General features: G+C 39.1%; 1 protein-coding gene across 1 annotated transcript in view; it reads right to left on the reverse strand.

The window, feature by feature from the left end:
* Positions 1-3,568: 3,568 nt before the first annotated feature.
* HGFAC (HGF activator) overlaps positions 3,569-21,406 on the reverse strand; it is a 42,127-nt gene continuing 24,289 nt past the window's right edge. The window contains exons 8-14 of the mRNA XM_010583514.1: positions 15,881-16,055; positions 13,480-13,565; positions 12,302-12,542; positions 9,588-9,727; positions 7,425-7,565; positions 6,253-6,401; positions 3,569-3,739 (exon numbers count right to left, since the gene is read on the reverse strand). Coding sequence (XP_010581816.1) covers positions 3,569-3,739; positions 6,253-6,401; positions 7,425-7,565; positions 9,588-9,727; positions 12,302-12,542; positions 13,480-13,565; positions 15,881-16,055 — 1,103 coding nt within the window. The remainder of the gene's footprint in view (positions 3,740-6,252; positions 6,402-7,424; positions 7,566-9,587; positions 9,728-12,301; positions 12,543-13,479; positions 13,566-15,880; positions 16,056-21,406) is intronic.

The raw sequence follows: 21,406 nt of genomic DNA on the forward strand, positions 1-21,406 counted from the left end.
GAGCCGCGCCGCCGGCAGCAGCGCCCCAGTCCCGCGCGAGCCGCCCCAGCGGGTCTCCTCCGGGCGCCGCCCCGATCCCGCTCCGGGCTTTGCGGCTGACCGCCGAGGCAGCCCTGCGGCCCGGGGCGGAGGGAAAGCCCGGAACGGATCTCTGTCTCTGCGGAGCGGGGCCTGGCGCCGGCGGGCCGCAAGAGCCCCTTCCTTCCCCGCACCCCCGGACCGGCGGCTTCCTTGTAACGCTCAAACTTCTCTTTCAAAAAGTGTAATTACTGCTCCCCTCGCCTCCCAGAAGACACACAGCCAACCACCCCGGATAAAAATACTCTTTTTTTTTTTTTTTTCTTTTTTCTTTTTTTTTTCCTTTCTCTGCAAGGCAACTGTCACAGGATAACAACCCACTTACACCAAACCCGGAGCAGCTACAATTAATGGAATAAGATGTGTTAATGATGTCCTCAGATTTATTTCAACGAGCAACGGACTAATTAGAGTCCATTGTTCTAAAAATACTCCTACCGCATCTTATTTGATGGTAATTAGTTCTTCAGCTTTTTTTAAACAGCACCACGGCACATTTTTTCTTTCAATAGCATAATAGAAGGGCTTTTTGAGATGTTTGCGTTTTCTTCCCTTTGAATCGGTCAGTTTGCATGGAATAACATATAATTTAATAAAACCATCTTTAAGTGTGTTTCATAATGAATTAGGGACGTGTTTGTTCAACTGGCTTTGCATTCTAATTCAATTTCAATATAACTGTTAGGAAAAATATCAGATAAAATTTCACTAGTAAATTGAAGTTGGATTTTCATTTTAACCAAAGCGATAAGCACTTGAAGGGAGGAGAAAAATATGGAGGACGAGCTTCCCTGGGGTAATGCTCAACAGCAAGGCGGGAGGCAGAAGCTGCTGGAGTGCCCCGTACGAATGTGACCAATGTCAGTGGTGTGAGAGGTCAGGCAAGGACCTCTCGCTTAACCGGGACATTTCCTTGCCATCCCTGGTCTGGGTTTGTGGATTTAATACAGTGCTAGTCACCATACAGCAGATGCTCAAATGGTGAAATTTAGTTCCACCAAATCAATGCAGTAACAGTGCACAAACAGGCTGCTTTGAAAGCCACAGATTAATTTTAATGCATTCAAAGTATGACAGTATCGACCAAAGATCTGTCATTTAGACCTTTGGGGGCAGAAAATAGACTGTATCACTTGGGAACATTCAAGGTTTTGTAAAAAACTGTTTTATTGATTGTATTGGTGTTGCTATATACTGACAGAAGCAGCATAGATTTTGAAAACAGGACAGCTAAAAAGCTCTACGCAAATTGTCAGAAACACCAGTCTAACACCTTTCCTATCAAACAGCCACCTTCTTTACAGCGAGAGAAGACTGAGAGAATATATATAACGCAAAACTACCAGATTAAAAGCATGCACAGCGTGGATGGATATTAATTTCAAAGTGTAACTGAAGTCACAGAACAGATACGGACGTTCAGAATGGCATAAGCTCTGTGTGGAAACCTGTTCCAAATGAATCCCTTCCAAAGAAGAGTAAATAGTTCCTCCATGCTGATTTAGTACTTGTCTTTCAGCAGCAGGTACAGTTAGTCTTGTTACACAGTCGCATTTATTTCACAGAGTTAAGCAAGCCAGACTGGTACTGCAAATGGCCAGGAAGGCAAAGCCAGACAGCAAGAGTCTTCAGCTTGTTTTGGAATCAAGACCCCAGAGGTGGATCTCAATTTTTCAAGCTAGTGTTTAGTGCTTCAGAAAAACAAACTAAAGACTTTGATCTTAGTATTCACAGTATTCATAGCTGAAAATCATATTTAAGCTCTTACATCTGTCTACTGGAAATTTGTGTGACACTTGAATAAAACTGGGAGCACCACCAGCTGAAATTGATCCTTATGCAGAGCGTTTCAGATGCCTTCCAGCACAGAGAAGTGTCATTTCATTTTTCTACCAGCTCTCAACCTGTTGAACAACCTACAGAGGGTTTCAAAGATTTAATTGTAACCTTGTACATAACAGAGTAAGTCCAAGAAAGAGCAGGTAAACATTTTTATTAAACAGTTTACATCATTTATCTAGATTAGCATTGTTATGTATTTGTACTTACGCAAATTCAGGTTTTGGTTATTTTTCCTTACAAAGTTTCTTTTAACTGCAGAAATCATTCACCACAACTAAGAAACCCATGAAGACACTGCCAGTACTATAAAACAAAACACACATCTGAGCATCTAGGCACCACTTTAAAATTCTGTATCTTAAAGCACAGCTTTGCTTGAAACACTTAAGAGAATTCAAAAATGTTAACTATCAGAGAAGAAATACATTTTACATCAACACCTTCACATATACACATCTGACACGGCTAAAGGTTCCTGGTATTAAAAAAAAAAAGTCGTAATTTTCCATTCTTCTTTATCAGATTAGATTTTTTTCATTGAATCATTTTCTGCCTTTTTTGCTAACACAGCTGAGTCCACGGCCTCTAAACAGCTACATATTGTAACAATTCCTTTGATTGTTCCCATAACAATCCCACAGACCATGACAGCAAAGCCTGTGGGTTATGATATCACCAAATCCCCAAGGCAAATGTCAAGCTGCTCCCCCAGCCATCTAGTTTAAAAATCTGTTAAGAGAAACCTCCTTTCTGAATTATTTAAACAGCTAAACAACTTGTTAGTACAAAATCTAAGACATCTTCAAAACACCCTCAAATTTAAGAAACATTTAGGCATTTATCATCAAGGTGAAGTATTTCCACTGCTATCCTCAGGGTGAGGAGCAGCTCACAGCCTGCAAAAGGTCCAAACTGCATCCGCTTGAAATCAGGTGCTCTGACTTCCAACGCTTTTCAGCAAGAAACTTTGTGCTCTCAGGAGGTGTTGCATTAACCTTGCTGGAAAATTGCACACCAGTTTCAGCAGATCTCTGAGCCATGTTCCTGCTTTTATGTCAGTGGAACATAAAAATATGCTTACATGTTTGGTTGAACCAAAACCTAACCCCTCTGGTTTTTTCCCATAACTGGTTTGTTGCAATCAGCTGAGGAGCAGCCTCACCTGTGTTACTCTATTGGTGTCTCTCGACCTGAACTTCAAGAGATCGTTTCTGAGGGGGAGGGAATTTCATTTTTGGTGCTCCTCCTGTTTATTTTTTTATCTCACCTGACAATACAAGGATAATGTTGTTACTGGTTAGTTTAGGGATGACAGCTCCACCAGAAACTGCACAAACACACGCAAATCACTTTTTATGTAATCCACCAACCCGGCAAACAGCTGTAGATTTTGGTGCACTGTCTCAACATGTTTGTTTTATTAAGCCAAATAAAGACAGTCTCGTATATTGAGCCATGCACAGCCCTAACATTCTAGATCAAGGCTGCTGACATCAGATGGAGTAGGCCTACTTTTGGTGGTCTGGTTTGGAATTATCAAGAATTACCAGGACAGTTTTCATATTAGCTTATAGTAAGATATTTATGCTTCTTTAATGAAACCAGAAGACTCCTGAACCCTGCTTCAAATGTTAGCATATTTAACTGTTCAACTAGTTTTTCGGGGGTTTATTTTCTCATTAATCCAGTGTACATAGTTTGTCACTCGTGTATATACTCCAGGCTTGTTGACTCTGCCACAGCCATCTCCCCAGCTGATAATTCCATAGAGGTAACAGATTTCATCATTTTCACAGGCCAGAGGTCCACCAGAATCTCCCTGTGTTAAAAGTAAGCAAAGATTATCTAATTTGATAGAAAGCAGACAGAAAAAGATCAGTTTGGGAAAATCCTAAATTAAGTATGTTTGCATGTGAGATTTAAAAAGAAAAAAAAAAGCTGAAGCAGTGGTCTACTGAAGTTTCTTTACAGAAAGTTTTTTAGTCATACTCACCTCTAATATAATGGTGGGGTTTTTTAATTCCACATTGAACAGAAGTATCAAATTACAGATTTTGTTTAAAAATCTGAAATTCTTTTAGATTCAGACACCTACTGAAAAGCACAGTTGATTTGGGTCACTTTCAGTGGGAATAAGCAAGTCTTTGATGCTTACACTGTGTTGTAATATGGGCGATGCATGGATGGATTACGTAAGGCAGAGAATATTTGGAGGGTTTCTCCATGCAGTTTATTGCAACTGTCAGAGATCATGAAAGTCTTCAAAGAAAGGTGTTGCATACATACACACTTTTCCATGTGACTGTGGGATGCTATAATTTTATGTGGCATATGGGGTTTTTGCATCTGTTGAATTTGATGTTACTGAGCATTTACCTTGTCATTAAAACCATAGACCAAAAATAAGACTAAACTAATGTTTGATGACACAATACAGCAAGGATTAATTTGGAACACTTCTACTTATTTAGAAGCTTGCAAGCATTCAGGAAAGGGGGTTTTATTATTATTACTTTTAGATTGACTTTCTACAGAAATGAAAATGTTAGAAATTAAAAGAAAAATGTGACTCAGTAAACAATACTGGTGAAAGGAGCCAGCACTGTAATTATTTGAGACTAAGGAGAAATATGTTTTTTCCTATTTAAAAAGAAACTCCCTCGAAAGCAAAGTAGGTAGGAAAATTGTGTTGCCTTTATACTAGGAGATTTCTGTGATAAATGAAGGACATCAAATGAAGTCTTGCGTCTGAGATCAATTTAATTCTCAGAATCTTGCTTATTTCTCCACAACTCATCTCATTGATTGCAATTTTGGTATCAGTGCACTGATAAAAAAAAAAGTTTCCAAGAAAATCTCTAAAAAATAATCAAGCAGAACACATTATATGCTTGGCATTTCTTGGTCTTGGAATATTTTTAAATATTACAGGTGTTTTATAGTTTAATTTCCTAAGCACACATTAAGAAAACTCAGAGGTCATCTACATTTGTTGTGACATTAAGAGAGCGATCTACACTATTTCTCCTGAGAGCACACTGCAAGTCTGCCAACAGGAAAAAAAATGAATTATTGATTCACTAATAATGATTTCATGTCATGAGCACTGTTCTTCAGCAACATCTGCAACTCAAAATCACTCTTTCTCAGACTTTGCAACTCTCTCCAGACCACTTGTTTTTGTGCAGCTCCTCTCTCCTTCCCTCTGCTTTCTTCTTTCTCCCCCCCATTCCTGATCAACTGTGTTTTTCCAGGGCAGGGAGTGAGAACCAGCTATAATGCTGCATCTTGTATTTGTACTTCCTGGATAAAGCAAGGAAAACTGAGCAAGCAAGGTAGTTTCTAGTTCTCTGGCTAGTACGAACGCTTGCAGCCGATAACTACAATCAGTTCTCAGCCCTGGCCTGGAAACCTTGAGCCACTGCTGGCTGCTGCCGTTTCACTCTTGACACTTTTCTTTGGACACTTTTATGATCTCTATAGGGATTCCAGCACACAGTATATATGATATTCCTTGCTTTACTTAATCTCACTGCCAACTATTAGCTATGTGTTGCCCATTTCCAAATTTATGCAAATAGAGCATAACCCTTTTCCTTCAAAATGAACTGCAGATAAAATCTGAAGGTTTATGTAAGGAATAATCTGATCCTTTATTTAAAAAATAGTCTTATCTATCATGACAATAATTCTGCATCCTTATTCAGAGCCAAGGTGTGACATAATTCAAAAAGAGAAGCAAAGTAGTAAGAGCATGAGGTCATTCCATGAAGGACTGAAGTCATGAAACATGGTTTCCAATTAAGTGATATTCTACACTATTAAATCCCATCTGCTATAGTAACCTCGGCTCCTTCCTCCTCCAAACCTTACCACTGCTCCCCACCTCCTACCCAGGTATCCTTATTTCCATTCAGGCAAGAGGCAGCAGCTCGGGGATTTGGCTCCGTTGGTTGCCTGCCAGCACATCCCTGCCAGCGCATCCCTGCCAGCGCATCCCTGCCAGCTGGCAAGCAAACCGTTGCCATCACACTGCAGGCTCAGCCAGGAGCTAAAGCAACTCACCCTCCAGCGCATAGCCACTGCCTTTTACGAAGGTAGGAGGAATATAACACCCTGTAGGTTTTTTGCCCTTCTGTAGAACTTAATTGACATTGAACAGGTTAAAAAATGAAGGTGGAAGCAAACAGTGCAGGCACATAAGTTTCTTTCCTTTAGGAACATTTCTTTTCTTTAGGAACACTGTAATGGCAAAAGTAAGCACTGTAAGACTGCAACATTTCTGGCAATAATATACATTTATATTCTCTGCCTAGAGATGACTCACATTACCTGACAAGCATCACTTTTGCTATCGAAGTAGCCAGCACAGAACATATTTTCAGTGATTTCTGTTCCATAAATTTCAGGGCTTCTGCACTTCTCCTCAGGAATAATTGGAATCAGTGTTTCTTGCAGGACATGTGAATAACCAGATATATCTTTAAAAAATTCCCAGAGAGGAAAAGGAAGTAATTTTTTTAGAATGTGAAAAGCGTAACATGGAAACACAATGCACAATATGACATATAAACACACTTAACACCTTTCAGTCATATTCGTGTTGTAGACCTCTTTGAAAGGTAATAATTTTTCTGGTGACCAGATCACTTTCTGCTCCTCCAGTCAGACTCCATGCCCTTTAAAAGAACAGTATGCCATGTCCAGACATTAATCCACTTTGGGTTCTCTCATTTCCTAGAGACTCAGGAACTCCTGTCCTCTCCTCTTTCCAGATGTAATATCAAATCATCGATTTACCAAAGGTTCCATTACCTCTTTTTGCCTTTAGACTACACATTTAGCCCAAGACAACATTTGCTCACACTAAATTGCTTACCAAAATGAGGCAGCCAGCTCCCTGATCCTTCTCATCTATCTACATAGGTCTCTGCTATCTCCATATCAAAGCAGCATGGCCAAGCCTCATAATCCTGAAATTCTTCATCTGCAAGGATGGGATGGATTTTTCCACCTTTCTCAAGCTGGCTGTAAGCACTTCTCAGCCCAAAGTCTATCTGGCCCTCTCCTGTAGATGTTTCCAAAGTTTCTTGCTAGTGAAGGTAAAGATCTCCTCCATCACAGACTAGTAAGCTGATTGTGTTTGGTTTGGAGTCTTTGATATCTACCTTGAGAAACCAGAGGTAGGATTCACTCAGCTAAGGTGTCAAGCTGTTGGCACCTACAACTAAGCTATTTGCTCTTCTCCCAGTCCACGGAGATCTAGCTAGCTTATAGCTCATCTCATCCTAAAATAGACCCAAACATTTGGTCAAGGGAACCACACTCCAAATTCCAAGGACTATAAAGGAAGTTCAGGATGACTATTTCAGATGTAAATGTTGTAAACATCTAAAGGCAGGTGAACAGAATTCCAAACTATCAGTTGTATAACATATACTTGAGCATTATGTTTTAATTATCATCAGTTTTTTTCTACAGACATCAACTCTCATTTTACTCACTCTCATGCCTGTGTCCCCAGCCAGCAATTTGACATTTGAACTGATCAGGGAAAACAGTGTTACTTTCTGGCAAGCAGATGGGCTGAACAAACTGGGACTTGACAGCACAACGTTGGCCATTCTTCTTCAGCTTAATCAAAGCTGCAGATCAGAAAATACAGGAGGAATAAAGTGACTGTTCCCTTTCTTTAATGGGATTGGCAGCAATGGGTCTCAGATACAACTTTAATTATCCCCTAAGCCTCTCTTAATTAAGATATTTCAATCAAAGACAGACAGACTCATCTCAACAGCACCTGATTTCACAGCAAATTGAAGGCTGAAACATTCAACTACTCCCCTTGTGGGAATATTTGTTTTATGCTGCACTCACTGAGCAGATTTTGCTTCACTGCCTTTGTAGAGAAGGGGGAAGATAGAAAATACATATGTCTCCTCCCACCTTAAAGTTAAATAACAGTGGCATATCCACAACTTTCAGCTGAAATAAGTGGGATGTGCAAGTGCTCACTGCTTCTGAAAGCTTGGCCACCTGCCTAATTCCAATTTGATTTAAAAAATTAATTACTGCAAGAGCTGGTGTGTTTCACGCTCTGTTAACACTGAGTTCAGCAAAAATCAAGATCCTGAAAATTAAGGAATAAAAAATCAGGATATTTCAAAGCCAAGCTTCTGAAAGCTACAGAGAATTATGCAGCCTACACAACCTTTACTATCCCCTCATGGGACTGAAAACTGTAAATACAGAGCTCTGCAGCATCATGTGCTTGGTACTGAAAGAAGATGTCAAAAGTGGCAGAAACGTTGGTTCCCCTGTAACAAAACCCCTGTGTTTGGCTGCAAAGCAACAGAAGGGGCTTTGTACTTGGTGTAACAAGAGCAACATGTTGGGTTTGGGCACACTACTCAAAGAGGACAGACCTGAGTTAGTGTGGACACACCTATGAAAGCTTCACATCACGCCTTTTAGAAGCTGTGGGTTTTCCATGAACAGCTGTGCGGAAAGCAAGAGATCCCACTGGACAGTCTTATTTCTCTACTGACTACATTTTTTGGCCTTTGTGGAAGAGTATCTCACAGGCTGAGAAGCCCGCATCAACCACACTCCAACACTCAGCGGCTTGTTGTTTCCCTTAGAAAAGTGTTTTCAGCAGGAAATAACTCTTCTGCTGCATCAGTAGAAATCACTGACAGGGCAGAACGTGCCCCCACATCTTTCACCCCCAGTTTCTGCCTACTTGTTTGTTTTTGCAATTGGGCTTGTCTTAGGCACTCTGTGTTCAGCTGACCCTAGATTTGGACACTGCATATTGGTGAGGCAAGCCAAATTTCAGAGTAATTCAAAAAGTCAGGAGATCTCAAAATGCCAACAGTGGTTTATACCAGGATATTTCAGAGCAGAGTAATACCCCAAATTCAGTTCATCTCCTGGTACTCTGTGACAGAGCTCCCACCAACACAGAATTTGAATGCTTTTTGCTACAGAGTGGGAAATATTCACCATCTGGAAGCAGAAAAGCTGATACATGCCTGACCCAAAATAGCCCCAATGCCGGGCTATTAAATAGTCCCATAGACAAAGTGTTCACACAGCTTGATACCCTGGGATGATGTGCCACCTTGCACAAGAGCAGATCAGAAAATAAGAAGCAAGTTGCTGTTCCATTGTCATTCTGACTAATATTATAAGGTCAATCAGAGGGGCATTTAACTTTTGACTGACTGATTTTTAAATCGATCTCCATGTAAAAAATTATTCTTAGCAACATAGATTTTCAGAGCAGATGGGGCTATTATATTCAACTAGTCAGATCCTCTATACAATACAGACAATAGAATTTTACAAAGTAATTCCTGCATCAAGCCCACAATTTCTGTTTCAGTTGAAAAAATGCCTAATCTCACAAAGACTTAAACTGATGATGAATCTAGGTAAATTGCTCCAAAGGCTAATTATCATAATTATTTAAAATTTTCAATTTATTTCTCATCTGAATTTGTCTAGCTTTCAGATGCTGTTATAACTCTGGTGGAACTAAAATCTCTCTGCACTCAAAAGCTTCTCCTAATGTCTATGATTTTTCCAGATTTTTGACAGATCAACTAAACTTGAAACAAAGTTGAATAAACAGAAGATAAAACTGTAAGAACAAAAATACTCACCAATATCATGTTCAGTAGGGTTGAACACAGAATACTGAGGATGCAAGATGTATTTCTCTATTTCAAATGTCTGTGTTACATCAGTCGTTTTATTAAATATATGCTGACCCAGAACTACTCTAATAGTGGATTTTAGTGGGCTGTAATACAAAAGAAAGAACAAGCAATTTTGTGATTAGCGGGACAAATGAAGCCTGATTTCCAACGGCTGTGTATCCCACGAACTGTTATAACCTCAGCCCCCCATCACATCCATTATTTACCCTCTTATAATGCCTTGACCTGTTTCCCAGGCTTCCTACCTACTGGGGGCCAGGAAAAGGATGACTAATGTTACAGCGAGTCCCAGGCTCTGAGGGTCCTGATTAGCCTAACTAAAGGCTCCTTGACAGAAGGAAAAGGCAAGCACAGGCACTGCTGCCCAGCTGCTGTCTGGCTAACAAGCATCTTCAGGGGCTGTAAGCGCTTCTTGTTCTAGAAACTTAACCGAGTCAACTTCGACCAGACTTTGCCAGTGAGCACAAAAATTACCGAGGAAGAAATGAGGGACCAAAAGATGAGTCATTTCTCTGGGAAACCAGGCTCTTAGAAATATTACAGGCATGGGTCAAGATTTTAAAGGTGCTGGCAAACTGACAGCTGAGGAACATCTGGGCAGCTTCCACCTAAGAGCTGTCACCACTTCTGCTCAGAGATTAGAATGATCTATGTTAAATCTGTCATCTAGAATCAAAAGCAACTTGGTGGAGGAAGGTCCCAACAGCACACTGATCTAATGGGAAAAACCACACTCAGAGGAGAATACAGTTTTTGTAATTCACACCATCTTTTACAGTCATTGTATGTTTACTTTAAAAAGACCACAGTCCTCTCATATCCAGTGTCCTAGGACAGACAACTAATAAGAACCAGTACAACAGTTGGGAAGAAAGAAACATTTGGAAATAATCAGGAAGTATTTGGAAAGACAGTAAATTCTCTAGCTTTGAAAGCAATGGAATTCACATTTCACTCTTCCTTTAAAACCAATTTGATCTGCATGTGCATAAGTCTACAACGAATATAGTTAGCAAGTGTCTTCAACATCAGAGCACTCACATGTTTTGTTACACAGTGCAGGAGTAGAAAATATCTGCTGTCACACATCAGGAACAGATGCAGAGTGGCCAACATCATTGCAGTTTCCCTAGCTGTGTTTCTATGCATCAGCAGTGCTCGTCAGATACAAAAGCACTGTGTACTGAGCATGAAGTGATGATCAACAGTAATGTATTTGGAGGAAAGAGTTTCTAACTAATAGCAGCACAGAGAGCCAGCAGCTACCCTGCAACAAAACCTATGCTTATAATTAACAAAGGGAAGTGCAAAGTTTAAATTTTTGTGACTGGAAATCAAGAAGACAATAAAATATTCTTTGATCAATATGTAAGGCCAGGATTTTCTCAGTGTTCTTGCAGTGGTAAACCAACCCCCTTGAAAATCAGATTTTGGGCCTGTAAAAGAGAGTGGAAATTCACTTCCTGGAATAGTATTTAGTATAGATTTTAAAGGCACTGAATGGTCCTACTATGACTTACAGGTGGTTCATTCAGGAAAAGAAATAGAACATGGGTTATGGAAAAGAAAAAAAAAAAAACAAAAAAACAAGTTAGCTGCACAGGTATCTATTGTCGCCTAGCGGAAAACAGTTGAAATTGTGGCTAACAGAGGTACTAAACGTACGGAAGAGTGCAAATTACAATGCAGCAATTATGGAAAATCTGTATGTACCAAACCACCAGCTGGAAGTGGGTGGAAATGTCCTGAATAACTGCCAAAGTTAGTTGCTATTTCACAACATTTGAAAAACAAATGCGTTGTGGCTTGAGCTCCAAATGCTTCAGTACAGCATTCACAATGGTATTATTAGCTCTACAAGATATCAGTATATGTATTCTGGCACAAGGTTTTCTGTTTCTCTTGGCTTCTTTACTATGCAAAGGAACAAAGGGTATGAAATGATGTAATATTTTTTCCATCAATGTGATCAAACTGAAATCAGGGAAAGTGTTCAGCATTTGTGGAAAATGAAATATTGAGAATAAAATAAGAGCATCCTATAGTCAATATTTGCTCCAGCATCCCACAGCTGGAGGACAAAAAATCTCAAAAAAACCCAAAACACCTGTCAAGGAAATCAGCTTCAAAAATTTAACAGTTCAGTTCTTCCCTTGGGCTTTTTGTAAAGCTCAGCCCACTCTATTTGTGTCAACCAACGGTAATTTATTGTCTCTAATAAATCCTTGCTTGGCTGTCTCAGCCTTTTTGAACAAAACACAGCAGTGAGCATAGCCATCTCTGTTACACCTCAAAGCAGGCATAAACATTCAAAAAGGTGAGAAGAAAAGAAATACTGATATCTCCCTGCAGATGCCTGCACATGCAAGCTCCCATTCTATGCCCTGCTCTGCCCTACCTTATGCCTTCAGCCAGGTCATTTAGCTTCTTTGAGACTCCTTAAGGAACAAGATAAGGGCTTATGAGATAATAGGACTCCAAGCTATTTGTTAGCTCATGAACAGCATTCAAATTGCCAGAAACTCCTTTTGAAACATTGGTCTTTTATAATCTCATGTTCTTTCTTACTTGTTTCAGTTCAGGTTTGTTCTGAGTCGCAAGCAGACAGTGACTATGAGGAGGAGAGGATGTACTGTCATACTAATGGGTGAATTTACCTGTTAGCAAAGCAGTGTGCTGCTGACACAACCCAGCAAGTCTGAATAAGGCTTCCACCGCAGAAACTCTCTCCAATATATATAGCTGCTGTCCAGGGGTGAGATCCAGGCAGAGATGAAGATCCCCCAACAATCCTAGGTCTCACAAAACTTCTTTTTTTGTGTCTTCTCCCACATGGTCTTCTGATAACTGCAAAACTGTCTACATTGTCTGGAACTGGTGGCCTCCTTTCCCTGCTTGCTGAGATATAAAGGGATATGGCATCAGACTATAAATCCTTGTGATTTCTAAGGAATGGAACTTTTATAGAAGTCTTTAAAAGAAAGGTTCGTTAAATTATCATTAAACATTCACATACAACTGAATCTCATTCAGTTCCTCAGGAGACTTGCAAGACTGAAAGCATGCCTATTCCCAACCCTGGCTACGTGTGCACTAGTGTAAATTAAATGCACCTGTGAACATTCCCAGACACTGTTTCATTTACCAGTATGAATATAACCTTCACTACTGGAGGAGGCACAACAGAATGCATGATACATCACACCTTCATTTTTGGATTCTGGACTGAGTTTTGCCATTGCAATAGCAAGGACTAGGATGCTTGTGTTACCATCATCTACCAAATGCGTTAGAACCATAAAAGGGAAATAAAAGGATCACTTTATAAACTGACCTTTTAGTTTACATCCATGTTCTAAAGGTCAGCTTCAACATTAACAACAGTTAAATATTAATTTAGGGAAGAGCAGGATCTTTAGGTTTTGGAATTAAATACTATGTCTCATACATCTTTAGGATCCAGTCCTCTATTGGCTCATAGAGGCCCATTCATTTCGCTGGGCCCGTAATTCCCTGAGTGATGACAATTTGTACCAAAGCATCAATAATTTCTGACATCTTGGATGTTCTAGCAGAAAATTTGGTGATGTTGGGATGATTGTGCCTGAAAGCAATAGTGTGACACGGCTGTTATTTCAGGACAAAAATCACAGATTCTATCACAACTCCAAAAAATGCAAAAGAAGCCTGTTGGTGATTTACCGCAAACAGTACAATACTCAACACTCCTGGGAACAGCATAACATTCAAAATTATGCAGTAAACGCTTGCTCTAGTATCAATAAATCTTTCTTCATTCATTCATAACATGGATTTTAAGAGAGCCTTTACATACCGCAAGATGGAATGTCACAATACTCCCAAGACAAACTGTTGTCCTTCATGATGTAACACCATGGCTTCTCATCACCATCTGGATTTCTAATTAATTGAGGGGGAGAGTGAATTACAAGCATTAACCACAGTGCTGTTCCAAGCTTCCCAGAGGTTTTCTGCTTTTTCCCCTGCCGCATGCAGAGGACTGACAGGACTCTTAGAGTTCGAGCCACCTGACAAAGCGCTGAAGCACCTGCTAACCCCTAAATGGGTGAGCAGCCTTTCGGTAGAATTCTTCATGCTTAAAGCTAACCAAGTCTAAGGTTCTGTAGGACCTGAAATACAGACACATGACTAAACACCTGTAAAATTTGCCTACAAGTATTTGGATGCATGAGCATGTTCACATGGTTTAAATACAGCCCACACTGAAGTGCTTTAACAGATATCAGCTCAGCTATTTTCAGGACTAAATCCCATGGGAGAGATTCCTTTTTTTAGATGACTTTTTTAAGTGAGGAAATTCCAACACAGGTAGATTCATAGAAAATCCATAACAAGAATAGCTAGCAAAAATGAATTTGAGAAGCTCAGGTTCACATTCCCTGGAGAGTCTGAGGAAATGAAAGACTACGTCAAGAAAATATTGTATTCCTCAAAAGGGAAAAAGAAAAAAAAGGAATATCAGAAACAGTTTAGCCCTTTGTTACCTTGGTGTTAAGCAGGTTTGGGTTTGATTCCATTAGGGTTTCTCCATGGTACAGCTTAATTGTCTTTATCAATGCCTTATAAGTAACCAGAAATTTGCCCAGTTTACTCCTCCAAGAATATAGGGAAACTTTGGAGACCCAGAAAGATCTTCAGTAGGCCAAGAAAAATAGACAAGGTAATTCAGGGCTCCAGATAAACAGTAATTCTAATTTCAGTTGGATTTATCAGAAGCACTATCTATTATTATAAGGTTCTTCAGTATTTTTTTTCTTTTTAATCTGACTGCTATTCAGAAAAAGATTACAGCACTTTCAAATTCTCAGAACTGAAGAAGCAACACAGGTTGAGTCATCTTCCGCCAACAATGTTTCTAAATTAGGCTAGTTGAAGAAGGTATCTGCAGGATTATATAGTGTAGCAGAGATATCCCCAGAAATTGTAACAAGCTGACAAAAAGCTGAAAAGCTTTTTTCTCAGCTCTACACAACATGAACACATCAGCTCCTACACCATTTTGTTCTTTGCATTTCCAATCTGCAAATGAATATTTTGCTTAAATTATATTAATCGAAAGGATCAAGTTTTATCAAAGCATAAAATATGTGCCCAATAAATTGCCATAGTGTGCTGGGAGACCATAAATCTCATACCTAAGTGCTTGAATCAGGACCAAGCCTTGGAAAGCAAGCTGATCTGGGTTAAGGGAGGGTGTAGGAACTGCTTATTAGTAGTTTGTGTTAGATAGAGAAGAAGATCTACTTGCAGCATGCATGCATGCTTTTTATCATCAAACAAATTAGGAAGTGCAGTACATTCTGATTTTCCTGAAATACTGGTTTAACTTCCATGAAAAACAAAAACAAAAGGCAAAAAAAAACCCCCAACCAAAACCTAGACATCAACCAGTAATTTACAGAGAATCATCTGAAGTTTGCCATTTCTAACATTTGCTCATCTCTAGGATTCTCTCTAAATGGAAACTTTTTTTTTTTTTATTTGTGGATATCCATTGACCTCATGAAGATCTCAGAGTCAGGGGGAACATAAAGTGACTGAGGAGAAAGCACAAGACTATATACCACAAGCTATTTTCATTATAGCTGAACAGAAAACTTCAGTAGAAATGTAGTTTATCGATATGTGGTTCAATCAAAATTGAGACACAGTGAAATTTTATTTAGCAATAGTTTTCCTTTGGAAGAAATCCAGGAAACAAATTTGACATGCCATTTCAACATTATTGAAATATACTGCTTTGATTTTTTCATTTGCAAACAACTTTTCACTTTTGAAAATATTTTCCTTTATGTTACATACTTCACAACTTAAGAATTAGAAATAAAAAGTTAACCATTTCAATTTGGCTACTGCATTTCTTTCTCTTTTTGGATAGTAATTTACAAACGATTTCAGAAGTTTTGCACTACAGTCTCATTTGAGAAAAAAAAAAAAAATCCCAGAAAAAAAGGACCTGGAATTTCCAACATTATTTTGTGTCTGAGCTTCCCTTGGCAGACCTAGCTATTGATTTAGTTTATCTATCAGATCTTGTCTTCTGTACACTTACACTCCTCGTGTCAGGCTGTTAAGTCAGTCTAGTTATTCTGAGCCAGGAATAACACCTGCTTTGACACTCCTGGCCCTTCTCCCTTCCACAATACATCCGTCTCTTGATTTACAAATACAGGGCAAACAAGAACTTTTCTCACCTGCAGTAAGAGAACGGCCCCACGCCAAGCTGTACAGCTTTCTCAATGCTGTCGACATGAAGCTCTTTGTAAAGCAAGTCTGAATCCCAAGGCAAGCAGCTGTGTCCAGAAATGGTCGTCTTTGCCGTACCTCTGTACTCCGTGCCATTGCCAACGTAGCACCGATGGCTAGGAACTGGCAAAGCATAAGACACTGGTCAGGAATCGATGCTAATTACATGTTAAATACTTACTTCACAGCTGAGGTCCCAAATGAGAGCCAGCAGGCCCAATTCTGTATCATGCCTTTCACCTTTCACAGGAATTGAATGCATCAAATGAGGATTTTTTTTTAATAAAAAAAGAACCCAAGCAGTTAAAACTTCTGTTTAAAATTAGTAGTGAGTTAGCCTCATTTTACACATGCACAAACAACTATTCAACATGCGGTATGGCAGGAAAGTAGACCTAAAATTTATACTGCATATGGAAGATTTTAGTCAGCAATCTGCAGCAAAGTCAGCAATATGGCTGGGATTCCTCCGGTCTAATTTTAAGCACAACTGAGCTCATCACTGGAGACCTCCTTTTTTAGTCAATTAAGAGAAACAGGCATTTCTAGAGCCAAACTGATCCAGCCTGTTTGAGGTGACTTTTTAAAGATGAGACAAATCTTGCCGTACACTCTTGAGTACGTTGACTGAATCTCCATTGACAATAAAGGGAGTTTAAGTCAACTAGCTCAGATAGAGATATCTGTGTTGTAAAGTAGTGAAAACAATCCTGCCCTGCCAGCAAGTGCTTAAAAGGCCTGATTTTGGAAAATACTTCTTTTTATGGCCTCATACATACCCATATATATATATATATATACACACACAATATACCCATGTATATTATATATATGTAGCTACATATTGCAAATACATCAATTTTGCAAGAATTTAACTAGTAGGTTGAATTTTCTAATTCAAAACCCATTTCCTTGTCACCTGCACATGGGCTATTTCTTCAGCTAGGTCTGACATGTTCTATGACCTGTATACTCAGCTGCCAAAATCTATCAACAGCACATACCAGCATTATGGCTGAAAAACATATGGGGATGCATTTGTATACAAATAGCTACTCTGAGCAGAAAGTCTACACCTCAAAACACAGCTCAGAGTATCCCAAAGGAAACACAAAACCATCTAATGTACAAAGAGGATTAATTGTGACCGAGCCTCAGAGGGTTTCTTATCCCAGCCATGTCAGAGTGACTTATCCTTGACATCTGCAAGACTGGTGGAATCTTCTTCTAAACTTATAAACATACTTAAATATGTAACATCATGATATCACCTGCCTGTTGAAAAACACACTGTCAGGATAATCTATCACATCACACAGTGTGGACAGCTATTGTCAAAGATCTGTTTATTTGGACAGAATAAGGTGACACATGAACCGGGACACGTAACCAGCACCAAAATAGTGAATCTCAGTACTGAACTGCTGATGTCAATTATCCTTCCAAGTCATCAGTGTAGCAATAGACCTCAAAACCACAAGCAAGCATATGGCATAAATTTGGGGGCTGGAGGTCAAGAAAATTGGTGCAAGAATTTCAGTGTGAGTTAGCATATAAATATTTAGCAAAATTTGCTTTCTAGCTTGGCCCAGCAGACACTTCTGAGATGATGAGACAATATTTTCTCCCACCCGCACCCTGAATCAAATTCCCTGTATTTCAGTAACTATGAATATAACATTAAATCAAGCTCATATTTTAACAACCATAATCTAGGAGCTCACAGAAAATAGTTTGTCTATCATTTGTATTGCTAGCAATAGTAACCATTTCTTGGCAACCCTGCCATTTATTTTCTGGACAAGTTGCAAGCTATGCTGCTTTGTTTGCCTGAAACAGTGTCATGAAAATACCACCATCATGCTGTATGCTAAATTCTTTCATTTATCCAGGGAAGTGCCAGGTGCTGTTTTTATTTGTACTGTATTTCCTACATTCAGAAATGATTTAGAGTTGCCTACTTTTACAAGGATGAAACGAAAGATTCTGTTTCAGTGCAGAACCAGGGCCATATTCTGTAATACCAATGGTCTGAACATCTTGCAGTGTTTACAAATTGTGCTCACCCTTGTCAGGCTTAAAATCCAATGCATCTCTGTTTCGTCAGGTCTGCCAGACATTGCTAAAGCTGCCAGAAGATTATAACTGGAAGAACTTGGGCCCTTTCTAAATCATCCCGCATGTTCTCCTCCTGTAACTAAGAAGTTTAAATTACATATTGCACTTGTTGAGAGCAATAGGAATATCTCTCATCAGTTTTTTGTTTCTTTTTGGTTTTATAAGGAGTATTTTGGGCACAGGAATAAAATTACTTAATCTCGTATCTTGTGGAGAAGCATCTAGGTTAACATGGTCGTTTCATTAGTAGCTTTACATTGGTCTATTCTTCACTCCAGCAAGTTTTATTTCACTAGCTTGCAGTAGCACCATGGTACCCACATCACCACTCATGAAAGGGCACTTCATTATGTATCTAAAGCCATTAAGAAGTATACACAAAGCCTAATAAAATTTATCACCTATAATTCAGGACAACCAGTTTTCCAAAAAAATATCTGCAACTATTGGAATCGTATAGATCTTTTGCTTCTAATACTCTTTTTTGAACAGTTGCAGCACTGAAAAAATATCTTTTCCCCTCTTCATCAGAAACAATGTGTAGGTGGTCTGCTTTCAGCAGTTCCTAATGGGTTGCTCTAACTGGGAATTGTTCAATCTCAATTCTTTCTAGTTTCTGCAACTTCTCATAACTCTGAAACATATTTATTTTCTTATGTGGAAGAAAGTAATGGAGGGCATAATATATATATTTTTCTGTTCATTCACTTCCCTGCAGTACTGTCAATCACTATGTTAAGAGTAGAAAATGGCCTAAACTTTCAGATGATGAAAGTTTTGATGCAAATGGAGATTCAAGTTACTCTGCAGACCTATGCCACTATCACCACTGTTCATTTCCTTCCAGGAAAAAAAAAACCAAACCATAATTAAAATTTAAACCTAGAAATAATTTCCCGTTATGTTTTATTTTTAAAATCCAAGAGGTTTAAATAGCTCACATAAAACATTCTACTTTTATTAGGATGGCATATTTTATCAGCATGTCACACCAATTCCTTGCCTTTTATTTTTTCATTAAAAAGGAGTTTCATGTCTTAAAATTAAAAGCAAACTGAAATAGCAGTTATCCAACCAGTTCTAATTGCTAACTTCCTGAAAACTTTTCACAAGACTTTTTGTCACCAGATCTTGTTTCAGGTTCTGCAGTTACATACCTGAACATTTTTATGAGTTCCTTTTGGAAGTCTTTCTGTAGAAAACTTTTAGATTTTCTTTTCCCCAAAACGTCTCATCAGCAATTTTCATAATGTTTTTTAGCTTTAACTGTATTTTCCTTGCAGATATGCATAAGCTGTTTCATTCTGTTAATAAAAATGCATTTTCCCCCTGATGTTGCTAATCCTGGGATAGCATAGTTTTAAGTAACCTTTCATTCAGTAACGCTTTGTTTTATCCCTGACCAACCTGTAATGCTTTTGTTAAATACAATGTTAGATGGATATCTTCTTTTGTATTGCTCTGTATCAGCTGATAGCAGAGGGGGAAGAGGGGGGAAGAGGAGAAGGGCATAAATCCCCTCTCTGCTTCCAATTACCTTGACAAGAGGTCTTCTCCAGTGTCTTAATTATCAATTATGCCAATGGAAGAGTTCTTTAGAAAATCATAAACTAAAGCAAAGCCTTGGTGGAATTAGGAGAACATCCTTCATTCAGAGCTTCCCTGGAGCACGTGTCCACTCCTGTTGCAGTGCCTCAGGAAGCTCCAGAGCCAAGGGCTTGAGCGCTTGCTCTACCTCCCCTGCACTGGCCAGAGCGAGCACTTCAGTGGTCACCAGATAGCAGCTGGTTTGCAAGACAGGGCATTCCTATCTCTCTGAAGCCTTTCTAATGCGTCTATCAATGTAGACTTCCACCTGATCCTGTTTCATCTGTTAACAATGAAGATGAGAAGCAATGAACAATGAAATTTTGTGCCTCTGCATAAGCTTATTGCTTACACTGCCTCAGCATTGCAGGACATGTTGCTCTCCAAGGCATCCTTTACAAGGGTATCAGTCAAGTTTCCTTCCTACGTGAGCTCAGACTCATCGGATGCCTGCAGAAGGGTCCGTCTTTTCTTGATTCACCTAGAAGTTCCCTGATCTCCTTTCCTGGGTAGCCATGAGATCCCCTCAGAGATGAAAGGTGTGAAAGTCTTTGATTTCAGGGAGCTGTGCTTCCCCCACTGCAAGTGCAGCTAACCACTAGTCTGAGCTGGCAATAAACATGCGACAGAAAGGAGTCTCCAGTATTCCTAGAGACTGTTCTTGCAGGCATCTCACTGCGTCAGATAAAGCACTGAATCCCCACATCCCCCACCCAACCCCAGGTATTCTGAAAGCAATAAGGTAAATATTCCTGTGCAAAATAAAACAAACACCACACAGAGAGCTTTGAAGGATGTCCACATTAACCTAGCACTGCTCCCAAAGGAAGATCTGGTTTATCTTTCTCCCTGTGCGGCTGAAAATCTCTGTAAATATCTAGGAAGATAGCCAAGTGAGCATAGACTGCACTGAAGAAAGCAGTTGCCATCTTTTGCACTCTTTAATGGTAAGAATGTGAAGTCTAATGAGCAGGGGCAGGAGACTGCGTGGCAGCAGCCCCAGGACTGGACTGTTCCTGGCTTGAAGCAAATTGCTTCACATTTTCATGCACTAATACCTGCCTGTGAAAGTGAGAATAACAGCACCCACTGTAGCTTTCCTAGTTTGAAAATCAATGAACATAAATCACAACTGAAGTATATGGGAAGCTATATATCTATATAGCTATATTTCTATATAATTCAATCATACATTTATAATATTTATCTAGATTTCAATATTTCTGTTTGGGTTTATGATTTAGTACAACAGCAGATAATGCATGTCACTAATTTATAATGAATAATTGATTCAAATAGTTGTGCTGCTTTCTGGTTTGTTGAATAGCAATAAAACCCCTGGACTAACAACACCTAACACTGAAATAAATCCCTGTTGAAACCATAGCCTGATTATGAAACACACAAACCATCTGCCTGAGCCACAAACTGGGCAGAAATGTGGAAAAATTGGCATCCTTTTGTAATGAATTAAATCAAATAGAAACTTACCATGTAAAACAAGGATGCATTTAAGACTGGGAAAACAAAGTGATTTCTAAAGCACAAAAGATCTTTTTAAATTGCATCCTAACATAAGGATGGTACACTCCATTCACTGAAATGAGACTTATTTTTTAATATATTTCTTCTTCAAAGTATCTTTGTACCTTCATACTTGCAAATACTTAGATCAACAGAGCTAAAATTGAAGAGATTTATGTTTGTTATAAAAGCTAATGTACAAATCTACCTTAATTCTTTCACACAAAGATTTAAATCCAGAAATC

The sequence above is a fragment of the Haliaeetus leucocephalus genome, unplaced genomic scaffold (assembly GCF_000737465.1).
Source record: "Haliaeetus leucocephalus isolate CR32 unplaced genomic scaffold, Haliaeetus_leucocephalus-4.0 Scaffold906, whole genome shotgun sequence".
Classification (NCBI taxonomy): domain Eukaryota; kingdom Metazoa; phylum Chordata; class Aves; order Accipitriformes; family Accipitridae; genus Haliaeetus; species Haliaeetus leucocephalus.